This window comes from Lemur catta, chromosome 16 (genome assembly GCF_020740605.2).
Source record: "Lemur catta isolate mLemCat1 chromosome 16, mLemCat1.pri, whole genome shotgun sequence".
In the NCBI taxonomy this organism is placed as follows: Eukaryota; Metazoa; Chordata; class Mammalia; order Primates; family Lemuridae; genus Lemur; species Lemur catta.
In genome coordinates, this window is record NC_059143.1 from 24,534,429 (window position 1) to 24,549,799 (window position 15,371).

Consider the following 15,371-nt stretch of genomic DNA (forward strand, 5'->3'; position numbering starts at 1 on the left):
GGCAGGCAATAAAGAGAAGGGATAGAATATGTTCTGTATGTCAGAAATGTCCCTGAGTGAGGGCCCTGCATTTGAGCACACACTTATTTCAGAGGTTCCAGAGAGCAAAGGTGAAGGACAAACACAAAAAGTCTCATTGACTTCATTTTTTACTAAAAGGAATCATTGGTTTTTGTGTCAGAAACTCCCAGCAACACTTGAATAATGTTGTAATGGCAATTTTGTAAACATGGCAAGGACCTTGTTCATAAAGGCCATTTCTTACTCTTGCCTTTAACAATAACTTGACAGTTTATTAAGCTGAAGTTTGTGAAGATGTGTCAATTTATAGCTAGAGGGATAAAGTAGATTCTAGGTCTATAATTCTCTAGTGCTGTGCCCTGCCGTAGCTTAGATGCTGTAAGACATTTCTTAGAGTGAACACAATCTGTAGAATACCAGACTTGTAGAATATTCTATGGAGAGCAGTTTTCTGAGCTTTCAGGAGTTTATGAAATGCTTTACTCATTTACATAGTAAAAGTCCCAGAGCTCTGCAGTGAAGAAAACTGTTGAACTTTGCATAAATAGTGTTTCTCAAACTTAATTGATCATAAAATCCTTTATTAGGAATGTCTCATGGATTGCTATTGCAGTCTCTATTTTGGGAAATGAGGAAGTGAAAGAATGAAAGTTGGACCGGCTGCTAATTGTGATATACGTATTTCAAAAGTCAGACGACAAACAAGCATTTTCTATTACTAGTGAAAGGAGAGTTGTGTGTTTTAGAATTTTCATTTCGGTGCTTGGTGTTGGTGTAATTTAGGTGGCATGTTTGGCATTTGGTTATGAAAATGTAAAGGTTGATTTAGAGTCTTTATGAAACTCTACCTTTATAGTTCTATAGGTTGAACTGTTAGCTTGTTATTAGTTTGCAGTCCAACTTTTTTCATGGTCTTTGGCATTCTTTGAAATTGGAATTTCTTTCTCCAATGAACTGTACAATATCTTCAAAGTGAAAAATGTGTAATAGATTACTCAGTGTAATACTTTCTGGTTATGTTAGTTTGGCCTTGCCTAGATTGCAAGAAATAGAAATCTGCTGGGGAAAAATTCTTAAGTAATAAGGTGGGAGTGTTGAACATACATTGACCTGTGTGCTTTTGCTATACAATTCTAGGGTATCTTTGTTCCCCTCATGATATCTCTTTTGGTATTCCAGACCCTGTCCCTTCTCCCTACACATGGAGGAAATGATTAATTGATTGTCTTAAGTCATAGAATAGCTCTCTGGCACAGCTTTGGCTCCAACATTGACCTCTAGGCCAATCTTCTATGGTCTGGGTAGTAGGACAAATTTTGCTCAAGGGTAAGGAGCTGATTTCTCAGTAGAGTAACAGTGGTAGTAGAGATCAGGTGACCGGCTGGCACTAAGGTGACACGACACTAGACTCTCAGGCTATGATATATCCCGCTTCAAAGCAGATAGTTACTTCCAAATGTTGCTTCTTAGATATCATAATATTGGTGTTCCATTTTAAGGACATACTTGAAAATTCTGAGATTTGAAAGGTCACAAAGTAAGTACTTAGTATTATTATATATTAATTTTAAAAAATTGTACTCATGTTGTTAGGTAGCATGTTGGATTCTTTACATTTATGATTTCTAATGAATTTAACAGCTTTGCAAGTATGCTTACGTTCTCCATTTGAATAATGAGACAGTGACTCAGAGGTGTCAGAAACTGGAGCATCTTCAGGCAGCTATGAAGACATAGTAGACCAATTTTCTGACTTTAAATCAAGCTCTCTTTCCACTGTGACACATAGGTTACTTATTTAAGGAGACTAATATGGAATGTCTTGAATATATCAAAAGACTGTCGCCCTCCCCCATGGAGGATACTAGAGGAACTGGGATATACATGAAATTTAAATCATACCAGATTTAGTGGAAGGAATTGTACCTCCCATTTTCTGGCTTATGCAAAGCTGTTTGATTTAATTTAAGGAGATACATTGTCTACACTATGTAATGTTGTATTACAGTAACATAACTGTAGTGTTGATTACCCCTAGGCAAAAGCTAAAATCCATTGTCCACTTTCTCTCTGTTACTTTGTATCAAAGATAGTAACTAAAAGTAGCTCCTGTTATCTGTATGTTCCTTATAAAATCCGTGTTTATACACCCCAACAAAAGTATCAAAAAACTGTGTGGGGTGGGTTACATAGTGATACAACTAAACTACAACAAAATTAATTCATTCAACATTTATTAAGCTCCTGCACATTAGGATATGCAAATCCCCACCCTCATGAGATTATAACCTACTCTTTCTCATCTATCTTCTCTAGTAATGCTACTTGAAGTTCTATATTCTCTCCCCAGACACACTTAAACACACCTGGGTTGTCCGCAGATAATTTTGTCTTGCAGCTGGTAAAGAAAGGAGAAAGAATCAAATGAGTTTTCTTCACTTTACTTGTATCAGTTTTCTATGCTGTGTAACAAATGATCACAAATTTAGTGGCTTAAAGTCACACACATTTATTATCTCCATGGGTCAGGAGTGAGTGAGTTAGTTTAGTTTCCTTGGTTGGGAATCTGCGCACAGCTTAGATGATCCCTTGGTTCAGGATCCTAGCAGGGTGAAATCAAGGTGTTGGTAACTTCATTCTCATCTGCAGAGTGGGGTGCCCCTCCAAGCTCATTGAGGTTGTGGGCAGAATTCAGTGCCATGGTTGGTTGTTTCTTCAAAGTCAGCAAGAGAATATTTCTGCCCCTGTTGGCTAAAATGACTTCTTATGTAACAAAACAAAATTAAGGCAGTGATAGCTCATCACCTTTCCAATTTTCTGTTGGCTAGAAGCACATCACAGGTTTTTCCCCTACTCGAGGGGATCATACAAGTGTGTGACTCACTGGGAGCAACCTAAAGTGTGTCTGTCACACCCCGTATTACTAATCATAATTATACCTAAACTTTTTGAAAATGTTCTCTAAACCAGCACTCTTCAATGCATTTTACATATATTTGCTCATTTAATCCTCACAAAAATGAAGTAAGTAGTTTGTTATTTGTTGTTTACAAATGAACCATAAAGAAATGGATCTTTGTCAGCTAAGAACATCCATCCAAAAATAAAAATAAACAGGCAAAAACAACAACAATCTTGATGCCACATATTCCTTCTGCTGCTGTACTCTCATGTGATTTCCCTTCACAAGGTTCCTAACGTCCCTTTTCAGAATTCTAGTGGCTTTTCCTTATCTCCTCACCCCAGGGGTCGCTGCACCCATCCTTTATATGCATCTCTCCCTAGAAATGAGTGCCTTGGAGAGGCCTGCCTACATACACATGCACCCAGAGTTTTCCTTCATTGAACTTTTTTTTTTCTTTATGGGCCTTAACAAAATTTATAATTATAACTTTATAGGTCAGAGACCATGTCTTTTTTGTTGTTGTTTATTGTATTCCCAACACCTAGCACAAAAACTTTTTCAGTGGAAGAATGAATGCCTGCATGTTAGTTAAAGAAAGCCACATGGTGTAATGGGAAAGGTATCATTTGGGGATGTCAAATCACTTCACTGCTTACCTACAGCTATGGTATGAATGTTTGGTCCCCCGCCAACCCCCATAATTCACATGTTGAATCCTAATGTCCATGGTGATGGTGTACGAAGATGGAGCCTTTTGGAGGTGATTAGGTCAGAACCTTCATGAGTGGGAATAGTGCCCACATAGCAAACTCCAGAGAGCTAGCTAACCCTTTCCACCCTGTGAGGACACAGCAAGAAGGCACTATCTGTGAATCAGGAAACAGGCCCTCACCAGATACTAAATTTGCTAGTACTTTGATCTTGAACTTCCCAGTCTCCAGAACTGTGAGAAATAAATTTCCATTGTTTATGAGCTGCTCATCCTATGGTATTTTGTTACTGTAGCCCAGACAGACTAGGACACCTAAATTTAGTATTATTGTTGGCACTCAATTAATGATAGGTATTATTAGTTATAGTTTTTATTCAGCAAAAAGTAGTTTGAGGCCATTGCTAAAGAGGAAGAGAGGAGGAAACAGGGCATAAATATTAACAGGCTAGAAAGGGGGAATTAAAGGCAAACCAGAGACCTAGGTCTGGGAGTTTTCCTTGCATCCTTTCCTTCTCTGGGTAGTTCTGATGCTATTAGAATAGACTTTTTACCCTTTTCTGTACCACTCTAGGTGCTAGGCTTTTGTAGCAGCAGAAGCTCTCCATTTCACAGTTCCTGGCACATAGTAGATACTTACAAAATGTTTATTAAAGAAATGAATGACTAATAGATAGTCACTTAAACACAGCTGTTCAGTGTATTACAAATGGAAAGAGTGATTCATTGATTCCCACTACATTAAAACATAACCTTCTTTTATCTATACAAGAACATGAGTTCAGTTTCACTAAATAAACATTAGCATTCTGTTTCATGGTTGGGAACATTGGGAGTTTGCTTCCTACGTCCCCACCAAGGGAACATTGATGAAAATACAGTTATAAGAGAGATTATCATTTAAGACACACACACATTATCATATTTGCTAAAACTCATTCAAATTTTATTGTCTGCCTTTGGGTCATTTTGAAAACATCACTTCTCATAGAGGCCTAACGGAATGTCCCAAGGTACGGCCAAGGGTTGTTCACAGATTTGTTATGAAGTGGGTGTACTGTGAACATCAAAACGCACTGCTTTAATTTGGGAAAATCTGATTAAAGCTTGATGTGTCAATGGCTTTATTTTTGCCTTTAGATGTCTTTATTTTATTTATTTTCACTGAATTTCACCACAGGCTCTGTCTCCTCTGAGCAGGCTGCTAAAGCGTTGGAGAAATTATAGCACTTTAAACAGCAAGTCCTCCCTTTGGAATTTGAAAACAATGGCTCTTAGGAAAAGTGTCAGAATGTTAAAGTATAGAATAAGGTCATTGTAAAATAGCGTTTTTTTGTTTTTGTCTTTTTTTTTTACTAATTTTGTATGGAACCTTAATGGAAATCCCCTAAGCACAGTAGTTGAAACTCGATAATTAAACTCCTTTAAGGATAAATATTAAGGTTCTTCTTTCTTCATTTGCTTCTAACATTGTATGTATATCTCACACATAGATTTTCTTATTATATATGCTGAAATCCTTAGCAGCAATTATGAGAAAAACTTTATTTCTCTTATAACAAGGAAATTCCTTTTTTCTATTAATGGGGCCAGAGAAGTTGCTTGTCAGTATGTCTTGTTCTAAAGAATGGCCTGCCCAAAATCTGACTGAACATCTCTGCAGACAGGTCATCTGGGAGTGGGAGAACAGTTCCCATGGGATGGGCAAGACATTCCATTCCAAAGGAGACCATTGTCTTAGCAAAATGGTTGGATTGCTTACAAATTGGGTTTGCAGAGGAAAAAGAAAAAATATTTGTGTGCATATATATGCATATATGTGTGTGTATTGTATCATGTATGTGTGTATATGTATATATACATATCACAAAAGCAGCAAGTAATACAAAGAAAAGGAATTAGCTCAGAGGAAGATTTCTATTGTAAAATCTGCTTTAAAATTCTATCATAACAATGATGCCACAAAAAGCTTTCTACTTTTCCATCTAAATATTATTTTTTCAATAATAATTTCTCTCTGAAATTTTGTTTACTGTTGATTGATTTTGTGCACATTTTTAAAAATTAGGTGGAGGAAGGATGAAAATGATACCAGCATACCTTATTTTATTGTGCTTCACAAATACTGTATTTTTTACAAATTGAAGGTTTGTGGCAACCATGCATCAAGCAAGTCTGTTGGCACCATGTTTTCAACAGCACGTGCCCATTTTGTATCTCTGTATCACATTTGATAATTTTCCCAATATTTTAAAACTTTTTGTCATTATATCTGGTGGTGATACATGATCAGTGATCTTGGATGATACTATTATAATTGTTTTGGGGCACCATGAACCATGCCCAAATAAGATGGCAAACTTAATCTACAAACATTTTGTATGTTCAGAATGCTCTACCAACCAGCCATTCCCCTATCTCTCTCCCTCTCCTCAGGCCTCTCTGTTTCCTGGGATACAACAATATTGTGTCCAATAGATAATAGCAATAGGCCAATTAATAACCCCATAATGGCCTCTAAGTGTTCAAGTGAAAGGAAGAGTCACATATCTTTCACTTTAAATCAGAAGCTAGAAATGATTAAGCTTAGGGAATAAGGCATGTTGAAAGCCAAGAAAGGCTGAAAGTTAGGCCTCTTGCACCAGTTAGCCAAGTTGTGAATGCAAAGGGAAAGTTCTTGAAGGAAATTAAAAGTGTTACTCCAGTGAACACATGAATGTTAAGAAAGTGAAAGAGCATTATTGCTGATATGGAGGAAATTTTAGTGGTCCAGCTAGAAGACCAAACCAGCCACAGAATTCCCTTATGCCAAAGCCTAATCCAGAGAAATGCTATAACTATCTTCAATTCTGCAAAGGCTAGGTGATGTGAGGAAGCCATAGAAGCAAAGTAGGAACCTAGCAGAGGTTCCTCCAGGAGGTTTAAGGAAAGAAGCCATCTCCAGACATAAAAGTACAAGTTGAAACAGCAAGTGCTAATGTAGAAACTGCAGCAAGTTAGCCAGAAGATTTAGCTAAAACAATTGATGAAGGTCGCTACACTAAACAACGGACTGTCAGTACAGAGGAAACAGCCTCATGTCAGAAGATGCCCTCTTTTTAAATTTCAGAATATTATGGGGGTACAGACATTTTGGTTACATGTATTACTTTTTTTTTTTTTTTGAGACAGAGTGTCACTCTGTTGCCCGGGCTAGAGTGAGTGCCGTGGTGTCAGCCTAGCTCACAGCAACCTCAAACTCCTGGGCTTAAGCGATCCTCCTGCCTCAGCCTCCAGAGTTGCTGGGACTACAGGCATGTGCCACCATGCCCGGCTAATTTTTTTCTATATATATATTTTTAGCTGTCCATATAGTTTCTTTCTATTTTTTAGTAGAGACGGGGTCTCGCTCTTGCTCAGGCTGGTCTCGAACTCCTGAGCTCACACAATCCGCCCGCCTCGGCCTCCCAAGTGCTAGGATTACAGGCTTGAGCCACCGCGCCCGGCCCTGGTTACATGTATTACTTTTGCACCCCTCAAGCCAGAGCTACAAGCATGCCCATCCCCTGGACAGCACACTTTGCACCCATTAGTTGTGACTTTACGCATCCCTTCCACCCCTCTCCCACCTGCTCGGCACCCAGTGAATATTACTTCCATGTGAGCACCTATATTGATCAGTTAGTACCAATTTGATGGCGAGTACATGCGGTGCTTGTTTTTCCATTCTTGTGATACCTCACTTAGTAAAATGGGCTCCAGCTCTATCCAGCATAATACAACAGGTGCTAGTTCACCATTGTTTTTTAGAGCTGAGTAGTACTCCATGGTATACATATACCACATTTTACTAATCCATTTCTGGACTTTCATAGCTAGAGAGATGTCATGCCTGGCTTCAAAGAATAGGCTGACTCTCTTGTTAGGGGCTAATGCAGCTGGTGACTTTAAGTTAAAGCCAATGGTCATTTACCATTTGAAAATCCTAAATAATTATGCTAAATCTACTGTGCCTGTGCTCTATAAATGGAACAGCAAAGCCCAGATGATAGTGTATCTGTTTACAGCATGGTTTACTGAATATTTTAAGCCCACTATTAAGACCTACTGCTCAAAAAGAAAAGATTCCTTTCAAAATATTACTGTTCATTTACAATGCAGAGTCCTGATGGAGATGTACAGGAGGTTAATGTTTTTTTCATACCTGCTAACACGAAACCTATTCTCCAGCCCATGGATTAGGGAGTAATTTTGACTTTCAAGTCTTATTGTCTAAGCAATACATTTCCTAAGGCTATAGCTGCCATTGATAGTGACTCCTCTGATAGATTGGGACAAAGTAAATTGGAAATATATTGAAACATATTCACCATTCTAGATGCCATTATGAATATTCATGATTCACTGGAGGAGGTCAAAATAGCAATATTAACAGGGGTTTGGAAGAAGTTAATTCCAGCCCTCATGGATGACATTGAGAGGGTCAAGACTTCAGTGAAGGAAGTAACTGCATTTGTGGTGGAAGTAGCGAGAGAACTAGAATGGAGCAGTGGCACCTGAAGATGTGACTGAATCACTGCAATCTCATGATAAAACTTGAACGGATGAGGCATTGCTTCTTATGAATGAGGAAAGAGATTGGTTTCTTTGGGTGGAATCTACTTCTGATGAAGATGTGAACATTGTTGAAATGACAGCAAAGGATTTAGAATATTATATAAACCTAGTTTTTAAAGCAGTAGCAGGGTTTGAGAGGACTGGCTGCAGTTAAAGAAGTTCTATGAGTAAAATGCTTTCAAACAGTAGCACATGCTGCAGAAAAATCTTTTAGGAAAGGGTCAGTTGATCCAGCGAACTTCATTTTTGTCTTATTTTAAGAAATTATCACAGCTGGCACACCTTCAGCGACCACCAGCCTTATCAGTCAGCAGCCCTCAACATCAAGGCAAGACCCTCCACTCACTGAAAGCTCAGATGATCATTAGCATTTTTCAGTAATAAAGTATTTTTAATTGAGTTTTGTACATTGATGTTTTTAGACATAATTCTGTTGAACACTTAATGAAAGTGTAGTGTTAGCATAACTTTCATATTCACTAGGAAACCAAACATTTTGTGTAACTTGCTTTATTGTGATATTGGCTTTGTTGTGATGGTTTGGAATCAAACTTGCTATGTCCCTGAGGTATGCCTATATAAATTTTTTTTTTTTGCTTTAATACTCATATGACTGAGAATAATCTTGATTACAACTTCATAATGGAAACCTCTCATTTTTAAAAAATAAGTTGTTACACATATTTTGATTTTTTGAAAGGAATAGCAAATAATTGCTTCCTACAATGGCTTTGAACTTGAGGTTGTTCAGGCTTATAGACTAAAGCTTATTGCATCATCTTTTGCAATTTTTGACTATTTCCTTTATTTATTTTTGATTATTTGATTCTTACAATTTCCTGGAAATTATCTTGTGTTTAGATCTTAGAAATTTTCATTCACTTGTCAAAAGGGATTTAGTTTCTAGCATGGGCAAATTCATTGTCCTATATTTATCTCATTTGACTGTTTCTGACAATGATGCTTTTATAACTCTTAATGCATCAATTCCCAAACTGTATTCTGGGGAATACTTGTTCCATGAGATATTGATAGGTTGTTCTGTGAGAGGATTACAAGGTTTAAAAGTTTGGGAAAATACTGTATGATCTAGTCTCTAGGGTTAAAAATAAATTTTAGCATCTTAGATAACACAGTAAAAGAAACTAATCATATTTAGTATGTGCAGGCTATATTTATTGGATGGAAGAATAAATTTCCTTTTAGATGGATTTACCTATTAAAATACCTATTTTGCAAAGCACAGTTTGGGGACTATTATCTTACTGCAATTTTGGAAATACTTTTAAATTTATTTGCAAAATTGTCTTTAGTATATCGTTGATACTACTTCTTTAGTGATATTATCTCTTAGCAGCTTTCTTTCATTTTAACACCTATCTTCATGTTATTTTAAAGAATAACATTTTCCCCTGTGGATAAAACTTGAATGTATATATAGAGTCTTCTGAGCCATCTGAATTACATTTACTGATAAGGAAAAAATTAAAATTTACCTTTTGAAGAGAATCAATACCCTGGCATTAATTCATACTGGGGTATAGACTACAAGGGCACTGGATGTTTGATCATGCAAGGTATAAGTGTCTCAATGATAACAGTTTATATAGTTCATATGCTCATTACTCTTTTGATAATATATTAGACTACTGATTTTTGTCTCACTATCTAGGTTGTCTTTGCTCTAAAGATCCTATTGATTTTTTTATTGGCCACAACAGCTAACATAATGTACTGCACACAGTGTTGACCTAAGTAATTCGAAATGGCTTGATAGATATTAGCACATGCACGGTACAGCTCATTTTCTGAAAACACTTTCTTCCCTTGCGTTTTTGATGCCACTTGCTCTGATTTTCTTCCCGCCTCTGGCTGCTTTTGCTTATTCTACTTCTCCTCCTCATTCCTTCTATGTTAGTATTCCTCGGGGCTCTGCTTTAAGCCACCTTCTCTCTTGGTAAATATTCCTTGGATGTGTTCATCCATACTCATGCTTTCAACTACACTATCTTTGCTAATAATTCCTAAATTTTTTCCAATTTCTCCTTTATCATTTGAGTTTCTTGTCCTTATTCTCAATTATTGACTAGACATCTTTACTTGGATGTTTTCAAGATACCCTTAAATCAACATATTCAAGGTCATCATTTATTTGTCCTAAATACTGTTCCTCCTTATGCCCTTTCCTGTTCCAATGTCTGGTGCCAGCCTCTACCCGATTATCTGGCCTTATACCTGGGAACCATGTTTCACATCTTTATCAAATTCACCCCCACACACGCATGCTCACTCAGAGTCATCAATTCTGGTTCCTACACTTCTCTTGAATATTCTTCTTCTTTACTCCCACTGCCTAAACAATCTTAGGGCTTTTCATGATCGGTTCCCTGGATTTTTCTGGATGCTTCTTGATGCTGTGCTAGTCTCACCTTTGTCCAGGGTATCCTCTGCTATACTGTAGCAGGAGTGATATGTCTAAGATGTCTACTGGGAATTATAATCAGCATCTCAACCTTATGTGGTGCAAAACCAAACCTCTTCCTCCCATAGTCTTCTCCATTTAAAAAAAAAATTGCAATTTCATACTTTTCATTGCCAATGCCAAAGTCTTTAGTGGCATCTTTTCCTGCTCCCTTTCATACCACACATCCAATCCATCATCATAATCTCCTGGCTCAACCTTCAGAATATAATCAGAGTCCAACCATTTCAAACCACCTCCAGTGCTGTAACCCTAGTCCAAGCTACCATGGGTTTTTTCCTGGATCATTGTAATCTCTACATACCAGTGTTCGTGCTAAGTCTTTATCTGCTGAAGCAGTGGTGTCCGGTACAGTGACCGCTACCCACCTGGGACTGTTGAGCTTAGAAATATGGCTGATCTGAATGGAGATGCACTGTAAAACAATACACTAGATATTGAAGAATTAGTATTCAAAGAGAATGTAAAATATCTCATCAACAATATTTTATATTGATTACATATTGAGATAATATTTTGGAGAGTTTAGATTAAATAAAATATTGGAATCAATTCACATGTTTGTTTTCTCTTTTTCAACATGTTTACTAGAAAAATTAAAATCACATATGTGACTCCAACCTACATTGCTATTAGACAGTGCTGCTCTAAAGTCTTTTCTAAACACAGCAGTCAGAGCTATTCTTTCGAAATGTCTGATCCTATCATTCATCAGGCCAAAACCCCCCAAAGGCTTTCCAGCTACTTCAGGGGAGAAGCCAGTCTGCAGTGAGCTACCAGGCTGAGCACAATCCTGTCCCTGTGTCTCCTCTTCCTCCCACTCTCTGCTCTCCAGCTCTGAGGCCTCCTTACAAGCCCCACTGGAGGGCCTCTGCCTTTACGTTCCCTTGGCTTAGCTACTTCCCCAGACAGCTGTATGGCCCACTTTCCCACCTCTCCCTGTCTGCCCCACTGTCCCTTATTAATAGTGAGTGTTAGAGGCCCATCCTGACACCCTGTCTAAAACAGCAGCCTGGTGACCTACACATACTCAACGTGAATCTCTTGATCACGTTTTGAGTTTTCGTTGAATGACTCCTCATTGTCTGCCGAGTAAAATCCAAGTTGCTCAGTATTTCTAGGCACACTATTATTATTTAGACATTTTCTAACTCCAGAACATTTCTCACTATTCCTCTAAACCACCCTCATGCCATGCTGTTAGACTCATTTGCAAGAAACACAAAATAGGAAAAAAAAAGTGATAATATAGTAGAGGTTTAAAGGATTATTATTAAATGTAAATATATTCTGCACTGAATTAACATTCATCAAACTTCAAACATTGGATGTTATGCAAGTAGCAACATTTATTTAACCCCTTGAATTATACTTGACATCCATCCCATAAAATGCATGTTAACATAATTAATATTATACCAAAGGCAAATGATATACTTACCAACAAAGAGTATAACCTGTGTAAAAGGATCTCTATGTGAATAAATTTCCCTTTATTAGTATTTATTTTCCTCTGGAACAATGATTACTATGAGAGTTTTTCTCTTCCTAATTAAAAAGGAAATATAACTTAACAATAGTTTAGTTAGACACCTCATTATAAGAGAGTTAGCTGATTTTTTGGAATGAACATTTCTATTGTGGCTAATCAGAAAAACAAGAATTTATAGCTCAGTAGTTAAAAAAAAAAAAACCTTCAGAAATGTTTATTGTTCCAGTTCATTAAAATGTTATATCCTTGGACAGTATTTCTTAGAGGCCATAAAATTAATAGTGTATTTTAAAAGTTTTATTGGCATTTATTTCCTAAATCTAATTTAGCCCTAGTGTTTAATTGTGCTGTCTCATATAGCCTGGGAATCTGGCAGTTAAAATTACTCTTATGCTTTAAAAGAAAAACATTTTCCTTCAGGGCTAACTTTCATATTCTTGAATGTATTTATGTCACACTGTCTTGTGTTTTCATGTGCTGAAATCTTGAGAATCTGTCAGAGCTAATCTGGATCTAGTATTCCTTTGTGTCTTAAAATTATGCAGAAATTCCGATTAGTAACTAACCATGCCCCTGGCCTGGCAAGATATATTCAACTAAAATTCTGTATATCAGCTACCGGGGTTAAATTTTAAATCTTTTACTGCACGAAGCAAGGGTAGTACAATAAACTTTTATTGAATACCTGCAAGATACTGAGCATTGCATGGACTACAGAAGTTTCTAAGGCACCATCGTATCCTCAAATGTAGAATAATTCTAACCCTTACCACTGTGCCTTCTATAAATGTGCTCTATAGTATAATAAATAAACTCTTCTACTTCTTCAAAGAACTTGCCTTCCACCTACTAGTCCCAAATAAAATCTGTCTATGCAATGAGATTACCTCTTTCCTTTTGATCTTCTTATATGGAGTTGCTTTTTTTTCCCATGGGCTCCTGAACCACAGGATATGTATTGGGAGTCAATATTTGCAGAAAAACTTCGGACTTCTTAGAGGCATGTCATTCAGATGACTCTCTGTCCTCATGCTTATTGACTTGCTAGACCTCCTGGATAACCTCCCTGAAGAGCTGTACTCAAGGTTGACCATCATTTTCCTCCATCCCATCTCCTGCAGTTTTAGTGTTTCCTGAATTGTTTTCCAAATGCCTTTACCTCATCAATCCTGAAGACCTTCACCCAGTCTTGACTGTCCCAGATTTGTTTTTAGTTTATTAACGTTATCTTTTACTGAGGTGTTCCAATACCCTTTCTAGTGATGTCCTTGTATTTTTCTTTCTCTCTCTGTTCCGTCCTTTACACAGCTATTAAAGTCATCTTTTTTAGGCCGGGCATGGTGGCTCATGCCCGTAATCCTAGCACTCTGAGAGGCCGAGGGGGGAGAATCGCTTGAGCTCAGGAGTTTCAGACCAGCCTGAGCAGGAGTGAGACCCCGTCTCTACTACAAACAGAAAAATTAGCTGGGTGTGGTGGCTCATGTCTGCAGGGCACCTCAAAGGTCTTTATGCTTCAAGCCCATCAGGTGGGATTTTGGCATGGTTATGTAAATGCACATCACAGCCATGCTGAGTCCAGGTGGGTGGAAGGGCCCAAGGACCAGCATCTGCTCTGTGTAGAATACATTCAGAATATAAGGACAGGCTTTTTTTTCTTTCTTTATTGCCATTGTATTGCCAACACCCACACAAGTGCCAGGCACACAGGTTCATATGAGTGACTTAATAAGTATCTGTTGAATAAAGATGAAATAACTGAGCATGAGTAAATAATAATAAATGAATGAAATCTTGCCTGAAATTTTTTCTAGTTTTCAATAATTTCAAATATTGAGTATTTTAGTGTGGTTACTGGTGTCTTCTGCAATGAATTTCAGGATCTCATATCTGTGGCCTCCCTACAGATGCCATGATGTTGACAATCAGCGTCCCTCATATTTTGTTCTCAATGTCTCTCTTTTCTGGGTTTGATTAGCCATTTACTAAGATTGTATAATACTTACTTTTATCTTCAGCATTCTCCTTTGCTCCTGAATGATGCTTTAGCTAACACATTCGTGAAGGTATTATTTGAGTTAAATTTTAAAAGAGTGTTAGTATTTCAATGGGGGAAGAGGGAGTGTAGAAAAGATGATAAACAAACAAAAGCATAAGGAAAAGAAATCTCTGAGTGTGTTTTTAGGTAATTGTAGGTAATTAGAGCTTAAGACATGTGAATTTTATGTATGAGAGTAAGAGGAAATCTTTGAAAGCATAATTGGGGCTACAGTTTGCTAAGCCTTTCCATACCAGGCTAAAGCATCCTCATGCTTTCACGAACCCATCCAGTTTCTGATTGTTCGTGATGTCCTGCCTCTACAGTTAAGCTCATGCTCTTTAACAGTGTACTAAATGTGTTGATCTCTGACCATTCTGTGCAAATCCTCATTTCTCATCATGCTGCACCAGTTCCATCTCTTGCATGAGGTTCTTCCTAAACGTTCATGTCCACAAAGATATATTCCCCAAGATTTTACACTTTGCACTTCTCAATTCCCACTCACCTAATGTTTGGAATTATTTCACTTTTTATGTTTTGCATCTTCACTCCCAGACTACATAAGAAGACAAAGTCAACACTCTAATTCTTTCTGTCTCCTACATCAGCAAGCAGAATGCATGCAGTTTTCATCCTAGAGATTCATCTTTTGTTGAGTCCCTTTCCTCTCTTCCTCCTGCCTCCTCTCTCTCTGTCTCTCTCACATGCTCTTTCTTTCTCCTCACCCCTTTCCTCTCCCTCCCCCTCACACACACATATACACCTCCCAGCACCACTCAGTTTTTGTTTCTTTCCCGTATACTTTTGCTTTGAATTATTCCTGATGGAATCTTGTATTTGTCGGCTTATTTCCTAGATGGGAAGTGATGGAATTTTACGCCTCAGTACTTCAGCTCTAAATAATGAATTCTTTGCATATGCAGCACAAGGGTGGAAACAGCGACTGGCAGAAGGTAAATTTCTGGTTTTTATTATTATGCGATATACTGTACTGAGCTTTGCAGCTTTCTCTGATTTCCAAGTCTTTTTTCCCCACTGAAATACACTTTAATTTGGTAAAAACTCATATCCCATTCCAAATGACTTCAGTAATTTTTTGTTATAGTTTGCATTTCTGATGTCAGATAT

General features: G+C 37.5%; 1 protein-coding gene across 1 annotated transcript in view; it reads left to right on the forward strand.

Moving 5' to 3' along the window:
* The window catches only part of ASXL3 (ASXL transcriptional regulator 3), a 136,368-nt gene that overhangs the window by 105,991 nt on the left and 15,006 nt on the right, over positions 1-15,371 (forward strand). Inside the window, exon 8 of the mRNA XM_045527209.1 lies at positions 15,100-15,196. Within this exon, the coding sequence (XP_045383165.1) occupies positions 15,100-15,196 (97 nt within the window). The remainder of the gene's footprint in view (positions 1-15,099; positions 15,197-15,371) is intronic.